A 22,276-nucleotide genomic window follows, 5' to 3' on the forward strand; every position below is an offset into this window, starting at 1 on the left:
AAGCACTTACTATGTCTACAGTTCACTTATAGTTGCTATCACTTTTGTCTGTGTTTGCTGTAATGATCTCTGGAGTCCTGCATGTTCTCCAGAAAGCACACTACTGAAAAGTACCTTTAAACCCAAACCACCTCATCCAATTATAAACCTTTTATCTTTTCACTGTGAAAATGCACCTGTCCATACATTCTAAGCTATGTATGAAGTGCACTTTGCAAGATGGTTGGTTTCTCTTCACTTGGGTTTCAGTGCTGTTTGATACTTCACCTTTTGAATCCTCTGATGTAGCACATTCTGTGAACATTTGTGTCTCAGAATGCACTGGAATTTGACCAGTGAACTGCTTTGGACCAACAAAAGGAAGCAGCTTTGGCTGAAAAGAACCTAATTTCATTGTTCAGATGATTTCTGCTAGTATCAGTAGCTGCTGAATCTCAGTGATTTCTTATCATTAAGATACAAATTAATTACATTAACAAATTCAAACCAATGCCTTAAATTACTGCTTGAGGTTTACTGGAAGCTAGCCTAGTTCTTGGAGCACATGAAATGCCATGATGAGTTGGAACAAAGGCCCGTAGCTGCAGTTGAGCTCCTAAGAGAAAGTTGCAGTCTTCTACGAAACTTCTAGGTTTTCTGGTTATAAATACTGTTTCCCTGTAGAAGTGGAATACTAGCACAGTATTGAAGAGTTCATCAAAGCTGTAACAAAATCTCATTCCTTTTCCTGTTTGTATTCAGCTTTTCTTTTATCTTCCCAAGTAAAAATTATCTTTCCTTGGGGATTTGGGGATTTTATTTTCTCACAAGCTGTATCTGGCATGCATCTCAGTGAGATATACTTCCTTTGGGCCTCTGTCTCTCTTAATCACGAGAGATGTGGGCTACGTGTCACTTGTGTGCTGAAGGCTGTGCAACACAGGGAATTTGATGGGACTGACTTAAACTTTGTGAAATGATAAATCCTGAACTGTGGAAGTTAAAATGCTCTGTAAAGGCTTATCTCCAGTGAACAGCAAAAGTTGAGACCAAATGGTGAACCAGAACCTTTATTTCCCATGTTAGGGAATTAAGGAATTCACTCCTCTGAATAGCTGAGCTGTTCTAACTTAATGGCTTTAATTCCTACAACCATATTCTCTTGTCTGAGTTTGTTACTACAGCACCAAGTTAGTTTGTTGTGGTTTTAAGTATGAACTAAACTAGTCATTGAGAATAACTGGACTTTGTTAAGCAAGGAAGAGGGCAGGGAAAGAAATAAGATGCTACATGAAGCTTGTAGCTTAGATTTTATGCTATATCCTGTTGTGGAAAGCAAGCCTTCACCATGATAACTTGTTTGTTTTGACAAAAACAGGCTTTAAACACATGCCGAATGATGGCAGCCTTATCTACCTTCCACATACATAGAAACGAGTTTCCCATTTTTTCTGGTTTTTTTGTTTGTTTTTTCCTTGATACATGTTTATATCCAATCTCAATTTCTCAGAGGAAGTTGAAAAGCTAAACTGTCAAGTCACTGTATTTTGGTATGTGTGATATTAACATCTTACTTTGGACAGCACAGTATCTTAACACCAAGGATTTATGCCCAATGTACAAATGTGAGAAATGGGTAGAAACTTTTCACTGGCACTACGGCTGCTTAAGAGGTAGATTCTTCTGAAATGCTGGGCTTTCACAAGAAAGCTGAAAATTTAACTGGCACCTGTGTGAGGCAGTGAAGCAGTTCATGTTGCACCTCATGAGAAGAAATTTACTGAAATACTTGTCTCAAGAAATCAATTAAGTTCAAGTAACTTAGCTGCAGGAATCAAACAGACAGTTCTTTTAGCAAATCTAAAAGGAAATAGAAGAGTCTTAAGCGAATAAGGTAGGCTGAAGTTGTACGTATGACATGCCTAACTTGCATTAACATCAGGAACTAGATCATCTTTAAGGTCTTTTCCAATCCAAACCATTGTGTGATTCTATGAAGTTCTGGTACGTGCTATGCCAAGTTCCTATTGCAAACAACACATGACATCTGTACAACTTGTAAATAAAAGGAAAATATAATTTGTTTTGTCTCTTTTAATTATCTGTATTACACCTATGCTGCCAAGTAAGTATCCCCTTTTGGGCATCTGTACTTGTCCCTCTATTCCAAAGTTACCATAGTATCTTTTTTTCAGGGCAATTAAACTGATGCACTGTTAAGCAGCAGAATTTCCCCTTTTCCTGTGTGTCTGACTTTTGTGCCGGCAGCTTCTTGCTATCCATAGTATTTATGATGGAAAAGTTTCTGGTTTTCTGATAGACTTTAGCATGAACAAACAGTCTGTATTGCTAGCTGATTGATAGGGAAAAAAATCAATAGAAAAAATGGCATTAATGGCTTCTGTTCAAGCCTGCTTTGTAATCTCTTCACTAATGCTCTGTAAATCTGGGCATATATGGAACATATCCATAACAACATGTAAAAGATCCTGTTTAAACAGCTAGTGTCTAAGAACTCCAAAGCACTTCTCCAGTGCATCAATGATGAGTGTGTATGTATAACCTGAAGGAGAATATGGATAAGGAGAAGATAGAAGGTAAATGTCTTCTCAAGATGGGCTCTCAGTGTAGAACTCCCACATAGAGCAAGTGGAAGCTGCTGTAGGGAGCATTTGAAAGGTGGGGTGCTTAATTAGCTGATATTATTATTTAATAACAATTTATTTATTTGGTTAACAACTACTTTGGAACAATAGGAGAGGCTGTCCTAACAGCTTTCAGTAAAGGTTGATGATGATGGTGGTAATTCCAGTGACTCTTGGTGTTCTCAGAAATAACAAAAATGGGTTCCTTGTGCTTTTAAATATGGTATTTCATGAAAATGAACCCTGCCCTTTCTCACTTCCCTCTTATTTGTGTTGTCTCCATGGTCATTAGTGGCATACAACATACCTGCTTGAGATTTTTACATTCTTGCAGACAGTGGGTATGGCCCACAATAAAGAACGTACCTCTTGACTGGAAGGACTAAAGTGGATAGTAAGTCCAAATTCTTTTTCAACCCAACTATTAACATGGGATTTTTTTGTGATTGTGTTTTTTATGTTTTTATTGAGCATAAACATTTGTTACCAATTCTAGTCGGTATGGCTTTGTGGCTGTTCTGAGAACAGAATTGCTTGGTTGTTCTTCTGCTGAGGCACTATCACTTTCAAGACTGTGTGGAGTCGTGCATCTACAACTTACATAAATAGGTGGGCCTTAAAGAGAGTTCTAAGGCTGAGAAACTTCCCACAGAATTTAGCCTAAGAGATTTGGAATAAGAAAAGATTCAACTTCAGGACACCTTTGAGAAAACGAACTGTGAACGAAATCTTTAGATGCACAAAAGTAAGTAAGTTTGGTTAGGCTGCTTAGTGTTTTCTTAGTTCTTTGCAAGCTACCCACAAAGTACATGCTTTTCTTCAAGGTGCATTTTGAGATGCCTTACGTATGCTATCAAAATAGCCCCATACTGCTTGTATGTTCTAGGAGGCTCTTTGGTCACAGTAAATACAATCTAGTACTTTCCTGATCATCATTAGGGATATGTTGGAAGAACTGGAATGTTTTTATGCCTTCTTTGATTGTTCAGATGACTATGAAAACTGCTTCTTGTAAATGCTTAATTCAGTTGAAAACTGGTCAAGCTCTAACACCTCCTGATGATAACATGTATGTGATTCAAAGAAGACATTTTTAACATTACAGAACAGTAATTTTCTGCACTGTAACTTACTAAACTAACTACAGTGTCACAGCGAATGATGCCTGCTTAAGAGATTTGGAAGAAGAAGAACTATTCATATCATAATTCTGCAGTAAGGGTACTGGTTTCTTACAGCAACTGTGTTTTAAAGAGATGGTTTAACATTATCACTAAAATATGTGAGCTCCAAGGTCCAAGCTATGTGTTTTGCTGTGGATGAAAGATTTCCCTAGCTTTTATTTATACAGGAAGATGCCATTTGATAGAAGACAGTCTAGAAAACTTCACTCTGCCTTTAGAAATGAACCTATAAAATAAAGGGTGTTGTCAAGCAAAGTTTTTTCTATAACGGGTTTTTGAAAACTGCAGAATATTCCATTCTGGAAAGAACATCTAATGGGATTTAACTGAGATAAAGGAAAATCTCTAAACTTTAAAGATGTGCCAAAATCATTACTGTTTTCTGAGAAGCAGAATAATGGATGCATCCATTAATCTTTAAAAGTAGTAAAATTACATTCTGTGTTAAGCAGGACTCTTAATATACAGGTATTCTGCTGAGTTTCTGGAAGTAATGAATCCAGGACCGTGACTGAAACTTAAATGTTAGCTGAAATTATCAAGCTTCCTTGACTTTACAGGAAAAAAATCTCGTTTCAAATAGAGCAACATTTTTCAGATCTAGAAACTAGTTACTTAGTTCTGGTTCAGTAACATGCTACTTGTTTTATTTACAGGGTTCCTAGCTGTGGAAAAGGCGCCATTATTGACTTAAGCCTAGTGATAATAGAATTGCATTCCTGAGGTTTCTTATGTAGATTATCTGAAAAACACCCTGAGGATTCCTAGGAGATTGTTGCCTCATTGCCTAGCTTATCAGGTTCCCTATGGATATGTTGTTCAGTTACAGACAGAAAGTGAGCAAGTATATTAAAATAATGAATTTATGGCAGAGTAATGTGTCTGTTGCTGCTAATTTTCTTTCTCCCTCAAAGTCAATCTCTGCTGTCTTTACATGTTGAGTATGCAATAGATCTGTAGCAACAGAAAGGTGAATAAGTAAAGTTCCAGTGCAAATTTAACCTGACATGTTATGAATGGCAGTTTTCTTTCAACAAACCCTTACTGGAGATCTTCCTGCAGTTTTTCACATTCAGTACACGTTACCAGTTTACTTTGTAATTGTGGTATTTGCTTACACCTGGTGAAGATGTAGGGATAAAGTTGGAATGATTGGATTTTTTTCAAGTAGAGGCAGTGTGTGTGACTTAAGTGACATTTTTGGAAGATCTAATGTGGAGAAACAACTTGAAGACAACACTTCAGAATACCAGAATACTTCTATGGAGTTTTGAAATCTGTAGGTTATTTTGGTTTCTGTTCTTGAGCTCTACTGCCACAGAGCTGTAAAACACAGATGTTAAGTACTGAGAAGCACAGTGAGTGGGGAAAATGTGTGGCAGTCATGGTCTTGAATTTTCTGAAGGATTGCAAAGCCTACTTGCTCAAGCAACCTGTCGTCCTGTTCTTGGTAATGTGGCATGTTACTACTTGTCTTTCCCTGATGCTATTGTTATGCTGGGTTTGAAAGCACTGTAAATATGAAAAGCAATAGATGGTCAGGCCAGGTTCACAGGTTTGGAGTTCTGAAAGCAGATATGGGTAAACAACCTTAAAAACCCATGTAAAAAGGGTCCACTGATCTTTTACTTTCAATGTGAAACGTTGTTACTCTCATCACACATTTTCAAAATCCAATAAAATATTAAAATTCCCATTCCCTACACTCTTGTTTCTTGTCATTCTCTCTTAGTGAGAACTTGTATCACACAGACAGAAAAAGTCTACATAACTCAATCTTTTAAATACAGGAATCAAGAAGGAAGATGATTTCTTTGTATGTTTTCTCTGCCCTTTTAGAGGACAGCATTCAAATAGCACACTCAAAATTACTATGTTCCCAGTATTAACAATAAAGCCTCTTTGCCAAGGAATGAGTGACTAAATGCATGTGTAAGTACATGTCTGCTAAATCCAAAGTAACTATAGCTCTTCTGTTCAACTTTGCTAACTTCATCTATATGGTATGAAACCACTGATAAAGCACGTTATCTGTTCACATTGACGTTTTCAGGCTCCATTAAGTTACTGGAGTGCAGTATCTTTCTATAAATACGAGATCTTTGCAGTTGCAGACTGCAGGCTTTGTTAGCCTTTCCAGATCTTGAGCCAAAAATAAGCTGGGGAAACAGATGGGAAAGTGGGAAGCTGGAATTACTATATGGGCAAAGTGAAAGCTCTTGGGTAATCTTAACTGCAGATTTTCATGTTTTCAAGTACTTCCTTTGAAATTGAAATTTCTATTTCTAATACCATTCATTTATATCTATACCATTCTTATGGTTTTGTACTTGTAACCTTGACGTTAGAAGGTTTTTATGTTTTGGGGTTTGTAGATTTGATGATATTAAAGAACAATCAAATGCCTGTTCTTGATCATACTAAAATTTATAAATCAGTCACCTGTCACTACTGAAACTGCTTGCTTCTGCTTTTGCCAGTAGATGATTATAGGAGTTGAGCTAGAAAGAGCAGACAAAAGGGGGTTTTTAATTAAAAAAGCAAAATGAGGGAGAGAAACCTTTGTTCCTTTTAAGCTGATCCTACATTCTACTTGCAGTACTTGTTTGTGCTTTTTGTCTAACTTTGTTAGTGACAAAAAAAGTTACCTTTTTATTTATTTTGCTCAATTAAAAATTACAGGAGTAAACTTGATGTCATCCTCTAGGCTTGTATATTCATCTGATAAAAACCTCCAAGAAGCTGAAGAGCCAGCTATGATTAAAAAAGTACTGGAACCCAAGTTAGTACAGGAACACAACACTGCTACTCTTCAGAACACTCAAACAAATGTAAATTGTCTTGGAGCTAGCATAAAACCACCTGTTGATCAGGATGCTCCAAGTGGAGCTGTGCAGAAAGAAGTTGCTTCTTCACCTTCTATTGAAGAGGAACTTCCAGAAGTAGCCAGTGATGCAGAAAGCAACAAAACCACGGCAGGTAGGTTTGGAATTATACTTTTGTTTGTTTATTTTGGGGTTTGTTGGGTTTGGGGTTCTTTTTCTTTTAAATAATTATTCAAAAACTTACATAGATGTAAAAATGCAGGCAAAAATTAAAGCTGACATGGATATTCTTTGCTATGGTCTACCTCATTCTCTCACACTTTAAAGAGATGCATTGGTGCAGAGGTTTGGCAGGAGTGGTTCCCAGCCAATGTGTAGCATAACAAATTTGAAGGGACTTGCCACGCATTGGGCATGTTCATTGCCATTTGTCCCCCTTCTTTTTCTCTGTAATACAGCAAACTTGAGTCCTCACCACATGGGACTTTCACAGAGCAGAATCTCTCCATTCTTTCCCTTTTCTAGCAAATTACACTAGTTCCACTGTTGTTTTATGAGGATTTTGGAAGCTTTCAGAATCACCACATGGGACTTTCACAGAGCAGAATCTCTCCATTCTTTCCCTTTTCTAGCAAATTACACTAGTTCCACTGTTGTTTTATGAGGATTTTGGAAGCTTTCAGAATCTTCCCCACTATGCCTGTGAACAAAATAAGTAACACAAGAAAATGTGTAACTGCATCTATACCAAAGGTGTTTGCTGTCACAGCTGTGCCAGTAAGACAGGATCATGCAACAGTTCTGTTTAGGCAGAAGCTTGTAGCACTGCATGACCCTGAACTTCTTCAGAGTGTATCTTTCTTTAATGAAGAGGTAACATCTCTAATAAAAAATGAACTGGCTACATAATCTTATGGAAGAGTTATGACAGCACTTCTGCAGAGATCAAATATGAAGCATCGGTCAAGTTTCTGATATTTCAAGTCAAAATGCAAAGTAAAACACAAGGTCTGGAAAACCTTTCGAAGAAAATTCTAGCTTGAATATGCAATATTTAAAAAAAGAAATAAAAATTCAGATTCTTCTTCTCCAACATTTTGTCTGTGTACTGCCAACAGTCTACTCCAGACAAAGTGAAAAAAGCTATTTCTCTCCATCTGCAGGTAATGCCAAACTAGAAACTGCTTCTGTGTTAGGCGAAGATTTAATGATGCTCTACAAGAAGTGCCGTTGCCCAGATATTAGTATTTGTGTAGAAGGCAAAGAGTTTCAAGCTCACAGGTACGTAAGTATTTACAGTAAAGTTTTTCAAGCAAAATCCTTCTAGTATCAAACGCTGCTGGTACTGTGTTATCTATAGAAAGTTATTGCTGGTGCTGTTATCTAGCTGTGAACTGTTACAGTGTTTAGGTCTCATGAGAAATGGCCATGCTTTGCTACTAATGAAAATTATTTTATCCCATTAACTACAACTATTTTGAAAACAACTCTGCTTTTAGGACTTCTATAATTGCCACTGTAAACTCATATAATGAATAGTGAGGCACTGGAACAGGCTGCCCAAGAACGCTGTAAATGCCCCATCCCTGGCAGTGTTCAAGGCCAGGTTGGATGGGGCTCAGATCAACCAACCTGGTCTAGTGGAAGGTGACCCTGCCCATGGCAGGGGGTTGGAACTGGAAGGTTCTTTCCAACCTGAACCATTCTGTGATCCTATATACTCATGTATAAATACTGGGTAGGTTTTCTTGGCTAACCTTTTCTTAAATAATCCATGCTCTCTGAAGGGAATGAAAAATCTAATAAACTGTTCACCCATTAATACTGAATAAATTACCAAACAGGTAAAAAGTTTCTGGAGTACTAATTGTATTTTTTTTTCTGCTCTTCAGAATCTGTGCATACAGAATCTGATTTTACTTTCATTACTTCAGGCATGTGGGTGTAAAGATTGTCAGCAATCCCTGTTAGATCTAAAGTCCAAGACCAATTAAGAACTTTGGCTTATTGGACTTCTCTATCTTGGGAAAGCGCATTAAAGCACCAGTATCACTCCTTGTACCTTTGATATAAGTCTGTTTGCATTTGAGATAGCAAACTAGGCAGCCTGTATTTTGTTCCCTTTGAGCATATAAATAACTGGGAGAGACTGTAAAAAAATTCCCCTACTGTTAGTATTTTCTGAATACAAAACCAGTGGGGGGGTTTCATTACTGACATGAAAAATACCTTTACAGAAGATAAGTCATAATAGTGTGTGTGGTGTTTTATTTTTCAAATAATAGAAGTAGGATATGTACTAAATCTCTAGAATGTAGTGTAGTTAGGCATGTTTGTTTCTTCCCATTTACACTATTATAAGACATGTTCTCGGGCCCATAATTTTGAGCAACAAATACTTTAATGCAAAAAGAAAGTCAACAAACAGATTCCATCAGCAGAGCTTCTTTAAATTAGGCCACTTACTGCCTGGAGCAATGTATCTAGTCTAACCAGCATCAAAAAATATGGCAGTACGTCAGAGAAAACAAGGATGCTCTGAAATGAGCACAAGACTTGCTTGTGTTAGCACTGCATCATGCAAACAGTAGGAGTCAATAAGGGCAATCTTGGGAGACTTTGGGTATCGTTGTGCTGAAAGCACCAGTATGATTTGCTTATTTTAAGGTTTTTTCTGAAGTTCTTAAACACGAGGCAGTTTAAGGCCCCACTCTCTCCCACCCACTTATATCAGTATTCCTTACTTTCTCATGAAGTCCTGTGATTTCCAATAGGCTGTACAGTACCAGCAGTGCTGCTCTGTGATTTGCCAAGTTATGGCTTCGTGGTTCTGTGTTGTATTCTTAGAGCTCTGAGTGGAGCAAGTCACGTTTGTTCAGTAACAAACTTGTGGCACAAACCATGACAGCAGGAAAGCAGGGAGAAACTTACTTCCAGTTCATTTGGTGTCTCCATTATTTTGTTGTTAGTTAAAATTTTATCAGTTTCTATGCAGGTAATACATACTTGTCCATATTCTACTGAGTAGCTGTCTCACTTAAAATCAGTCTCTGAAATACCCACTTCAACTATGCCCTTGATCTCACCTTGGTCATTACTAAAATTTATTGCCAAAAGGATGACAAAATTGGAGATAATGTATTTCATATCTCCATGATAGTGTATCATTGTATCTTACAAAAACAAGATCGTGTTTGATTTCGGAATGTCACATACTCAAAGTTCTGATGTAATACCCGTTTACATGTGGACATATTTCACTGAGGTATAAAACAGACTGTAAAAACTTCATTATTATTATTGCTGGATGAGTCACAAGAGGAATGTGCGAGAAGTTCCTAATTTAAAGTATTGAGACTTCTGAAGCAGGAGGAGAGAGGAGAGATGAGAGATTCCAGAATATATAATGACTAGAAAAGAGACCATAAATAGCATTCTTCTTACTTCTTCCTACACAAAATGAGAGTGCTCGGCAACATTTTTAAGAGCCAACAAATACATGTAAAAGAAAGGATTCTCAAGCCTACTGTAGCACTTTTTCTGCCAAAGGAGATGCATGACCTAATTTTATAAATAATAGGAAGCTTAGTTAAGTGTCAGGAAAAAAAAAATCACATATATGAGAATATTATCTACAGCTGCAATAGCCCAGATAAAATATACAAAGGCTCACACTGTAACTGCTGTAAATCTGGAAGGCTGAAATCATAAAGCAGTTTTCATCCACCATCTTCTCTTCCTTTCTGCCCTTCTACTTCCACCTTAAGAAGCTCCTGTTGCAAAGGTTTTCTCATCTGGTTTTGTGAAGACGGTGATATGGGTGGAGATACTGAGCTCCACAGGCCACTTGTCTGGGCCTTCTTTATTGTCTTTGATGGAAGGAGTAGTAAATTGAATTAGCCCCTTTATGACCAGTTATGCCTTTTATATATACAAGTGTAGTAAGTCTAAACAGAAGTAACTGATAGCTTTTCTTAAACAGTGCTGGAAATACAGGTCATACTGTTGTATCATCTATTAGTATCAAGTTTGTTTGACTTCTAGGATATGCTGGCCAGCCAATTTCGAGAAAGAGGATCTCTATACTTCTCTCTTCATTTTAATAAATACACATTTTGTAGTATAAAATGAATTTTAAGAGATTCAGGATGTAATCATTCGTCTAAAATGGGGCTGTGTAAAAAAGGTTATTTACAGCTATTACAGCTATACAGCTATACAGCTATTTATAGCTATTACAGCTATACAGCAGATAAAGTAAATAAATTTGAAATTTTATATCATATTAAAGGAAAATGCTTATGATGATAGATTTCCTCTGTGTGAATGTCAAAGTCATACTAGAAACAAGCTTTAACTGAGAAATTGCAAGTACTGTTTTCCTCTAGCATATTTTGAATTCCAAACATAGTGAAGAAAAGGCATGCAGTACACAGATGACACCTTAATGCATAAAGGGCAAAGATTTAAGTCAATGTTATCAAAAAATCTCATAATAGATATTTGTATCTAGTGGAATAATGTTTACCTTTTCTCTCTCAGGGCCATTTTATGTGCCAGATCTAGTTACTTTGCTGCTATGCTGAGTGGAAGTTGGGCTGAAAGCTCCCAAGAGCGCATCACTCTTCAAGGGTAAGTGTTTTCTTTGCAAGTCGTGTGGGAGCAAAGGTAGGCAATTTAAGATCACTACAAATATGTAACAACTGTGCTGTGTATAGAGCTCAGAAGATTAATCTGCCTTGACGCTTTTCTTCAGCCTCATACATTTCCCAAGTAGTGTTTTGACTTCAGTATGAAACAGCGTGTGTAGTATTTGTTAATACTGTCAGGTGGTGCAGGGAAAAGTCTTTTTCATCAGCAGAAGGGAACTAATAATCCTTTGTTTTATATTCACAGTCTATTTTATAATTCTCCTCTTTCAAGAGGAGTTGCAAGTTTCATGAAAAGTATTATGCATGTCTGAACAGTGTAATTTATTTTCATACCTATCTGTACAGTAAGAGTATATTTACAATGTGAAGACAAATAAGCAATTAAATTTGTTAAATAGTGTTTAGATAGGGACTGCCAGGTTAGTTCTTTTCAATATCAGAAAATTCAATTTAAATATATTAAATTTTCCTTTAAAAGCAAACTGATACTTGCACATGTTAGCTTTTTTGTTCAGACAGGATTTTGGCTGACTTGCCTTTCTTCAGGAAGAACTGTGTACCTTACAGTGCTGCAAGACAGAATTGCTCAGTGCTAATATAAAATTGCTTGGCCAAGTGATACTTCCTCATGTTTTCATCATTTTAGTTTTTTGTCAGTGTAGTAATATTGCTGCAAACTCAGGAAATTATCTGTTCTTTTGGTTATAACTTCCCAATCCTTATAAAACAATACACTTCTACTTGATTCCTTAGCGTTTATGCTATACATAGTACGTTTTAGAGGCTGATAAGTTGACAATTACTCTGATATTTTTACACTTCTGTCCCTCTAATTGATTTCTTCACAGCTAAGAAATTTTCATACTTATCTTTCAGTAGATGCTTTCTCCTGAGAATTATTATTCTTTAGATGAATATATTCCTATGCCAGTGTCTCATAATTTCTGTTATTAAGAATCTTATGATAATATTACTTTTTCTAGTTCAGTTTTCTGCTTGGTGCAGATTTCCACGCTGTCTATTTAAACACTCATAAATAAAGTACATATGGCTTCCTCTGAAATAATGACAATTCTGCATAATGTAACAGTTGTCAAGACTGGGGGGAAACTCCTTGCTGATTTTACAGCTATTGTGTACTAATATAGAGAAACACAAGTGTGCTCTGATTTTGCTGCCTAGCATATTGCAAGGGGGTTTTTTGCTTGTTTTTAGTCATTAATGTCTGTTGCTTAAATATGTCTTAATATTTTAAAGGATCTTAGCTCAATCTGCATGACTACATTCCATTTGTACTAATGTATACAGCACTTGTGGGTTCTGGAGACTGCACATCAAGATGTACATACATTAGGAGTATTGTTCAGGAGGTTGTGTCCACCACTTAAATAGACATTCTGTGTCTGATGCAAGGATGAAAACAGTGCTCTGTGTAGAAATTCCCTATTTCTTAATCTGAATCTAGGCATAAAGACTTTTTCTAAATATTCTGAGATGCAACACTCCTACTTAACATGGTAATAAAAGCATTAAATGTATTTTAATTGTAGGAAAAGCTTAACTATATCATAAAATCAAGCATTAATTATTATAAGCCAATTTTTAAATACAGAGTTGCTTAATAATTGACTTATTACTAGTAGAGAGGTTGGAGATGATGAAAAAACCACTTCATATTATCAGTGTAAATAACCTAGATATGAGTATTAGTCTGCTTATGACTTGTTTTCAAAGATTTAAAGTATTACAGTGTTTCAGCAACACTATTGAGTAGCAAAATTCACCTCAAATATAGTCCATTTAGATACTTTTACATTGCAGTAGTGTTGAAAATAGCTTTAATTTTATCAGATCATTTAGCTTCCACTCACAGAACAGCTGGATGATGTACCAGCCTTTAGAGCAACTACCTCTGGCTAAGAAATGTGGTGCGTTTTATTCTGGACTTTGTCTTTATTTGCCTTTTTTTTTCTCTTTTTTTGCAGCATAAGCCATGTAGAAATGAGTGTCATCTTGCATTTTATATATGGAGGTATTTTGGACTTCCCAGACAAAGTTGATGTTGGGTATATGTCAACTTTTATTCTTTAATTGTAGGTTTTTGCTTGTTCTGTACTTTCTCAGTTCAAAGGAAAATTCCTCATGTAGTTTAAGTAAGACAAAGATGTCAAATATGATCATTACACCTAAAGATACTTGAGGAAATTCCAAAAATAAAGCTGCTGAAGACATCTTGTTTATTTGACAGCTACTGGAAAAGGTGTGCCACCCATTTTTGGAATGTTATATGAGGACGGTGAAAAACAGGAGGGTGTTTTATACCAAAATAGTTCTCAATTTGCATGTACCTTCTTTTAAGTTTCCAGAATAATATATACAATGTGTCATAATATTTAGCAGTTAACATTTGGAATTTGTTTTTAAATAATCGTTTGAACTGATGCAAAGGCTAAGTCTTAGATCCATCAAAGATGAAATATAGCAACCAAGGTAAATGTTGGTATATCTATCTAAAATAAAAATATGGAATTGTTTAGAACGTGCCCAAATGTCAATGTTTAGGTAACGAGTTACTACAGGAAGTAAATTATGGTATTGATTATTATATCAAATAATATTTTGCTCACTGCTTTTTAGTATTTGGAAGGGACATAATTCTCAGATATGATGTAGTCAATAACATTTTATGTAATCCTTCAGAAAAAACCTACAAAATGCCAAAACTCTGCTGGCACAAGTACCATTTTCAATTGCTACCACAAAATAGAGGCACTGAGAAACAGTTTCTCAGCCAGTGGCTGAGGCTTGCTTTTATGTACACCAAACCCAGCGGTTGAGAGATTATGATGAGGTCAATACATGTTTCTGTTCGAAGACTATTCTTTGGCAAGGTTCACACTTGGTTATCAGTCTGTTTCTGCAGTAAATTCTGACTGAACAAGAAGGTGAAATTAGCATGTAAATTGTCTTGCAAGCAAAATGCCTGTGTCAAATTGAGTTTTGATTCCTTTTGCTACTGCTTTCTCTTTAGCCGCATGCTGGGCATTGCAGATATGTATGGCCTCGATGGGCTGAAAGAAGTAGCTATTTACATTTTGAAACGAGATTACTGCAATTTCTTCCAAAAGGTATGTCAGTTCTCATGCTATTTTGTGAACTGTAAAGCCTAGGAAGGATTTTTATTCGATTAGTTAGACATCATAATGACAAAATACTTGTCAAATGTGTGGTCAAGGTGTTAGCTCAAATCAGCAGGCCCTATTCTAGTGTATAAATCTGCTAAATTCACTGGGATTGATGATGGGAGTAAGGCCTGTTGTATCATCCACCTACTAATAGAAACTTTAAAAGATGGGAGTAAGGCCTGTGGAATCATACACCCATTTACAGAAACTTTAAAACCACAAGTGATAAAATGCGGTATTCCACATGATTAATTCAGTATACTAAGTTACATGGAGTATCATTTAATACATTCCACTGTATATGCAATTGTTCTTAATGGGAATATGGAAATACTGTGTACTTACAAATCGGTTTTCATGTATTTAGAAAATCTTTCTGTTCAATTAAAACTAGTTTAAAAGAAACAACTGCTTAGAGTTGAGCATTTTCATGCACTGGGCTCTCTAGGTTGAATGCTACTTTACTGACGTGTGTGAAAGCAGATGAATGCCCTGTTCTGCATAAAGGCAAACAAATACCATGGTAGCTGACAGTACTTCTGTTTGAACTGAAGATTTTGTGCTTCTGTACAGTTAGTGTAAGTCAGAATGTACAATAATGATGATAATCTGCTAACAACTCTAGCCTGTTCCTGGAAAACACCAACCTGTACTAGAATGCATGGCTATTGCTCACTCACTGGGAGTGGAAAACCTATATGCTGCTTGCATGAAGTAAGTAAAATACAATAAAATTATGCTTTATGTTTTTCATTTCTCTGCTTTCTCTTCGAAGTATTTTATTTTGTGAGATTGGGTTTATTTTGGCATAGAAAATGTTCATATTTTAAACATCACCTTCCTCACAATACTTCAGAGGTATCACTTATGCTAACAAATGAAGACAGAACATTTTTCCTCTTCCTTAACTAAGAAAGGCTCTCTTTTCAACAGATGGGTAGGAAAACATTTTGCGAAATGTTTGTCAGAGAGAAGCTTTGCCAGTTTACCTACTGAACTTCAGAACAACTGTCTTGTTATGTTGATTAACTCTTTGGTAAGTAGTACATAGTCTACTCTGTATAAAGATCTATTAAATAGAGCACTGTAATCTATTAAAAAATCTATAGAAGTTTGAATCTGTAGTACACTTATGCTATGTAAAAGTTCCCATTAAAATAACAATTTAAAACCAGATTTTGATGTGCAGATGTCATTGTTACACTTCATGGCACGCAGTCTAATGATAATCACATCCAAGTCCAGCATAGTAATACAAAACAAGTTTATGAAACACAGCTGTGACATCATAGCACATACATGTTCAGATAGTGAGGAACAGCAAACTGCTCCGTCAGTGTTAGGTGGTGGCATACATCGTTTGTGAGAGTCTTTTCCTGTTTGCCTATATCCTGATATGGAAAAAATGTACTTTTTTTCCAGACTTCAGGTGATCACTGGCTATCAGTGATCACAAACCATTTCTTTACAGGCAAGCTGACTTCAAAAATAACACAACAGTACAGCATACATAACTTCTGCTTCTCAGGTAACAGGATGGAACTGGTCCCCTCAAAGCTCAGCATTCATTTTTTGTGGCACATAGTTACATTGTTCCAATTTAGATCTGCCTAAAGTACTTTCCAATTGTGTTTCTGTATAAAACAATGCTGATTTAAAAGTAACTGATTTGAACTAGACTCGATAACAGGAATTTATTTCAGTCATTAGCCTGTAAATGCACTGAATTGGAACAGTACAGCTGTTGCCAGGCCTGACTCTGTATGTGGCTATAATGTGGACTAATGTACACAAAGTTTAACTAGCTCAAGTAACATTCACAGGATGATTTTGGTTCTAGCACACACCAGCCATCTAGTATCCCATGCCAAAATCCTTGTCCCCACTTGTTTAGCTTGTTATTCAAACTAAACAGTATGGCTACCCACACTGTCAAACATACCCCAACTTCAACAGATGCACTCTTAAATGGTTCTGGCCAAGCAGTGCCTCTCACTGAAAGGGCTGTGAAGGCTTCTTGTGGTGTGTTTTTCTCAGCCCCCAAGTTTTTATTTTGACGGAGTACTTACCCCATCACATGCTGAGGCCAGCAGGTCAGCTGTGAGCAGTGGCTGCTATTGCATATTCAGGTGAAAGCCTGAAAAACAAGAGATTTCAGAGCTAAGTGGCTGTACCAAGAGAAGTTTGAGAGTATCCAGTTAGAAAATCCAAAGAGTCCTTCTGCCAGAATGCATCATTTCTAACAGAATAAAAATAGTAGCTATAGCTCTTAAGATGCGAGGTGTTCTACCATTACATTAGGTCAGTATGCTCGGTTGTTTCTAGAATATATACATAGCTTTGTATGCCATATGTTGTAGAAATATTTGTGAAGTTTTAAGCAGTGTTTTCAGGATCATAGATCAATTCATTCTAATCTACGGTGTACACAGTTACACCAATACCCATCTCCAAACTAGCTCAGGTGTGTACTGTAGTCGAGAGTATATGTAGACACAGTTCAAAGCTCCATTCCAGGCACCCTTGTGCAACATTAGCAGGACAGCTTAAAGGTAAACCTAAGCCACGTGAGGCCTTCCTTCCCCTCTGCGCCTATTATAATATATCAAGATGCTGTGGTGATAGTTCATGTTGAAATATATGAGCTATCTTGAAGCTACCAGCACTTGCAGAACTGTCATGGTACTTGGTGCTGCTCAGCCTCTCTGGAAGATTTTTGCAGCCTGCACTCAAGTGTGTTTTGGTTCCTGTTCTAGTTATTTAAAAATCTGTGTTGGTGTGTCTTTGGAAGATTCACTGGTATTTTATGGACTGAAGCCTAGAAAGCTTTTAGAATTGCAAAATTAAGAAATAAAGCATAAGCCTCTTCTGCCTACAGAACAGTTCTGGTGAGTGATCATTTAACTTGGCTCTTATGACAGTCAGTCCAAAAACTTGTGGAATTCCCACTGAAGTTATGCACAATCTGCAAAAATGCTTAAGCATGCTTGAGGGAGAAAAAAGGTCTGACATGAATTTTGCAGGGACTACTGTATGCTTTATGATGCCCTTTGCTGTTACAGTTCTCTGCTGTAAAACTTTTTAACAGTTACACCCAGTTAAACAGTCTGACTACATCGCTCCCTTCATTTACCAGTCTTGGAAGAGTAAAACCCTGTTAAAGTGAGGCAGCCCTTTAGAGAAAGAAAAGGTGCAAAGGAAAGGAGACTGCTGATGAGAAAGTCTCTGGGAAATCCCAATGATGAACACAGAAACATTAAAATGGGAGTGCAGTTTAAAACACTGTTCAGGTTCTTATCCCTGGTGCCTCAACTACATGTAAGAAAATTACCTGTTGGGTTTTTTTTAGCTAAGTAACGTGGACTCTGCTTTAGAATGGCTGGGGAAAAATATAACAAGAGAATTAAAATTCAGTTACAGGCACTCCTACAAAGTGCTGATTTAATTAGCAGTCAATGAAGGCATTTTATATTTCACTGGAAGTGCCTAATGGGAGTAAATCCTTATTGCCTTGTGGGCAGGGGCTGAGTTCTGGACCATTCAAAAAGCTTGTAATTGAGTCCAGTGGGAACAAGATTAAACCATAAGCATATATTTAATCCACCTTATATGCATACAAGCAAACTGGGTTTGCCCACGAATGAGTAAAATAATAAAATATAGTTGAACAGTGGTTGGCCAGATTTTATGTTTTAATGATAATATACATGAAGAAAATCCTTCCTGCTTTCTACTTTGCATGGGACAAACAAGATTAGAATCTGAATTTACAGTAGGTGTCTTTGTGTCAAATATTTACCCAAACTGCTGCTTTCTCCAGTGTTGCTGATCTTACTGCATCATTTATTAGTGACCTGCTAGGTCACGTTGAGTAGAGCCACTCTAATGGCTCTAATTCTAATGTGGATAACAAAACATTGCAAGGTCTTTTCAAGGGATGGGTTAGGCAGTAGAAGCTGCCTTCAGTTGCTGTGCTGATGCAGCGCATGAAAGAACCAAACGCACAGACCGGGGAAATAAATATTAGCAAATCTGCTTGCTTAAGTGTAAATATAAATGTAACAGTTACATTTCTTAGAGAAATATTAGCCAACGTTTCTTACAAGAGAGTAAGTTCAGTCAAAACTCCACCTGGGAAGACAAATATTTGATGTCTGTCTCCTTTAAATAAAGCAAAAGGACTCGTAACTATGAAAATGCTTGGGTATTTATGTATCCCAAGTGCTAGGCCATCCACACTCACCTAAAACTTTCCCATTTCATTTGAGAATATATTACATTTTTCAGTGACCTAAAAGGATTCTTGCTATTCAGTTTCTGCAGTTAATATTTGCCTTATTTTGTTCATGACTGCAGTATGTAATGATACACAGTTGAAAAAAGCACAGTAAAAGCTACTGAGAACTTCACTGCCTGACACTTCAGTGGGCAAAACAGAAGCAGCAGATTTTTCTTTTTCTGCTTTAGTTTCAAAGGTAGGTATAAAATGTTCAGAATTATCAAAATCCAGATTTCAAGAAGGAAAATTCATACATGATTGGATACTGTGTGTTCAGTAACTGAGCAGAGACTTTTATGAGCAGCAATTCTTTCGGCGATTACTTGGCAACAGGCTAATTTCTGTTTTATTTGAAGAGCCACAAGAATGCTGTTTTCCTTTTGATGGAGAGTGACCGCCTCATCAATAGCCTTCCCCAAGTGAAGTGGACAGAGCCAGCCGTGGCCTTGGCATCTAGGCTACAGGAGGAATGTGTAACGTTTATTGTGGCAAACTTCCTACATGTAGTACAAAGTGAAGGCTTTTCTACTCTGCTGCAGGTAAAAGTGCCCTCAAGCTATCATATGCTTTCAAATGAATTGTATGACACTTCGTACAGTTCAGGCTGATAAAAAAGCAAAACAGTTTCAACTGCTGCTTTAAATTACAATTCTATGAAAATTTAAAATAAAAATTAAGCAGTGCTATGGGCTTTTTTATGGGGTGGGGTTTTTTCAGTGTTGTTTTAAAGCACACTAATACTTTGATACATAGGGCTGATACTGCCCTCAGGGTATGTGCCTCAATTAAGCAAAAGTTCCACCTAATTTAGTGGGACACCTCCTGTGCTGGAGAGAGGTAAGTATATACATAAGCTTCAAAAAAAAAGCTTTTGGACCCTTAGAACAACAGCACGTACTTACAGGCATGGCTGCGAGTATTACCAGTCTACTCAAACTTGTCCTGGAATGTGGCAATGCTGCAGGTCCTGGTGAGAACATACCCAGTCATGTAGCTGGTTCATTTCTCCCATTAAAGACTTATTTAGTTTGTAGAGAATTAACAACATATAAACAGGAAGATGTTAAAACATTTTGGTTTTGAATCTAGAGTTGCACGTGGCTGTGAATTTATTACAGTGTGCTTGTTCCTAAAATTCGCGTTAGCAAGAGGCCTCAGGATGATTTCCCAGAGGCCTGGAGAGGGGTGGGGTTATGGGATGGATACAAAGGAAGATGCTCCGCTTTGGAATACCTCCTGCACAGCGTGAAAGCAGATCCTCTCTGCTCAGTCATGCTTTTGCATACGAAGTACACTCTTTTGTTTTAAAACGGCTGCCTTTTGTTGTTTCCTCAGGCACAGGCCATGAGCAGCAAACCTGACCTTCTAGAACTGATTTTTAATGCAATTGAAGAAAGTATTAATAATGAAAATAGCTGCTTTCTCCTTGTAGCTGTGGATACGTTGTTGGAGTCCACAAACGTGAAGGAGATGGTAGGTTTTTCAATGTGCTGTGTTTGTACTGAGAAAGTAGTCTGGTATTGTCTCATGTAATGGTTCAATTAGATGATGTGCTTTGAAATTAGGGTGGCTCAGCCCTGAAATTGGGGTCACAGAGGAAAGCATCTGCATAAATCAAGGTCTTACTGGAGGCACAGCAAATGTTGGCATTTGTGTAGTGGATATTAACACTTATCCTTTAGAGAAACCCTATCTATGGCAATAAAAACATTACTGTGTATTACTGAGAATGTAAGTCCCATTGGCACCACTGCTCTGTTGATTTTTGCTATCACTGTGAATTTGTGATGAGAAAAAACTTACCAAAATGTTGCATTAACTTAAACTTAGAGGGGAAGAGAGTTTATTCTCCTCCTCTGTATCTTTGCCCCCCCTAGTGTAAAAGTCACGGCTACATTTGCTTTTGTTTAATAAGACTGCCCGCTGAAGCAAGGGCTGCCTCCTAATCTAGTGTGTGTTTTTGGGACTGGGGGGAGGTGTCAGTCTCCTTGTGTGTAACATACCGTGTACATCCGCACCATCTAAATAATGCTGTTTAAGCTGTGGTTGTCTGTAATGCTGAGGACAATTCATAAATAGTATGACAGAGAATGAAAACTAAATGCAAAATGAATTACTACAATCTGGTGCTATTGTAGATCATCTTGGTAAAAGCAATGAAAATTTAATCAGATACATTATTTTTCCCTGGAGGATTTGACCTTGTTGTGACACAGCTGACAGTAAAGAGCTATTATGGGGTTCACTTAGAATTTAAAAAAATGGGAAAAAAAGAGGGAAGGGGGGAAAAAAAGAGCAATGTGGTGTTCTGGAGTGCTGTAGCATGCCTTGGTTTTCAAGTGTTGTAAAAATCACTGTGGTGAGCAGCAATCCTTCAAAACCAGCATCTCTATCTCCCAGACCATTATAAAATATAAGTGATGACATCATTGATCTAGCTTAGGGAGTAAGTAGATTCTGAAAGGAATAATGACTGGTTGCTATGACAATCTGCCCCTCGCCAGCTGCTGATTTGTTACTTGAACACAGGGTTTTACGTGCAAGATCGAGGCGCTGCGTGATAAGCTCTGGGTCTTCCTGGTTCAGTCTTTTTATGCTGTTCGTCACACGGAAAGCTGGAAGCTGATGAGGCCAGACCACCAACAGAAAATACAAGCAGGTATGGGCTGGCTTCAAATGGCATTAGAATTTTTTAACTATCTGTTTAGTAGATAAAATGTTGTAATGCCAGATAGAAATTAAAGCAAAAATTGTGATGCTGTAGGTTTTTGAAGGCATATTTTAGAACAGAAGCACGATAGCATCGTTAGCTAGTTTCAAACATGGAAATCATTAAGTCATTTTCTGTGAAAAGTCTCCGCTGCTTTTCTTTTTAGGAGTGTATATAATAGGAACCAAACCCATGTAGATTGATTCTGTTCTTATTTACAGCTGCTCTGAACTATTGAAAATACTGCAATAGGATTAAAAACCTTATCTGTCTCATTTTTAAGGAGATAAGCACTGGGGATGAATGAAATTTGCACAAAGCAGATTACTGATTCTGGAAATTCAGTTTCTGTCCTTTCTTGTTTTCTGCATAAGGTATAAACATTGCTGTCTCTTGCATAATGCTTCTCTCATGCACCGTCAGTAAATGCAGACAGCTTGACTTCACAGTTGATTGGTATTGTTATATTGTGTATGCTACTGCAGAGAGCCCCTAAGGAGCTGCATAGAGTTCTCTCAACATTTTAACGGACAGCACTTCCAACAAAAAGGAGGTTTTGTTCTGAAGGTTTCTTTGTTTTGAAGTACACAAGTATGCTGAGGATGTAGAACTGATGATGGAGTTCGGGTTATGGTTGAATATTGGCTTTGACAGTACAGTGTTAGAAAAGAAATCACTTCTGATTCAAAGGAGAAAGAAACATTTTGGTGTCCTTCTTGTTAAAAGGATATTAGTATCTTAGGATATGATAGTTCTAAAATTGTTTACACCTATAGGTAGATAAAAAATGTATTCTGCAATTACATACTGAGGGAAA

The 22,276-nt window shown here is 37.0% G+C and overlaps 1 protein-coding gene across 2 annotated transcripts in view; it reads left to right on the forward strand.

Moving 5' to 3' along the window:
• BTBD8 (BTB domain containing 8) overlaps window positions 1-22,276 on the forward strand; it is a 41,444-nt gene that overhangs the window by 2,049 nt on the left and 17,119 nt on the right. The window contains exons 3-12 of one of the 2 annotated variants that reach the window (XM_030494310.1): window positions 6,516-6,787; window positions 7,797-7,914; window positions 11,176-11,265; window positions 13,271-13,351; window positions 14,317-14,413; window positions 15,096-15,184; window positions 15,404-15,506; window positions 19,106-19,288; window positions 20,085-20,222; window positions 21,279-21,408. In XM_030494310.1, the coding sequence (XP_030350170.1) occupies window positions 6,516-6,787; window positions 7,797-7,914; window positions 11,176-11,265; window positions 13,271-13,351; window positions 14,317-14,413; window positions 15,096-15,184; window positions 15,404-15,506; window positions 19,106-19,288; window positions 20,085-20,222; window positions 21,279-21,408 (1,301 nt within the window). Of the gene's footprint in view, window positions 1-6,490; window positions 6,788-7,796; window positions 7,915-11,175; window positions 11,266-13,270; window positions 13,352-14,316; window positions 14,414-15,095; window positions 15,185-15,403; window positions 15,507-19,105; window positions 19,289-20,084; window positions 20,223-21,278; window positions 21,409-22,276 lie in introns of both variants that reach the window. The other variant, XM_030494311.1, reaches the window with a different exon arrangement.

The sequence above is a fragment of the Strigops habroptila genome, chromosome 8 (genome assembly GCF_004027225.2).
Source record: "Strigops habroptila isolate Jane chromosome 8, bStrHab1.2.pri, whole genome shotgun sequence".
Lineage (NCBI taxonomy): Eukaryota > Metazoa > Chordata > Aves > Psittaciformes > Psittacidae > Strigops > Strigops habroptila.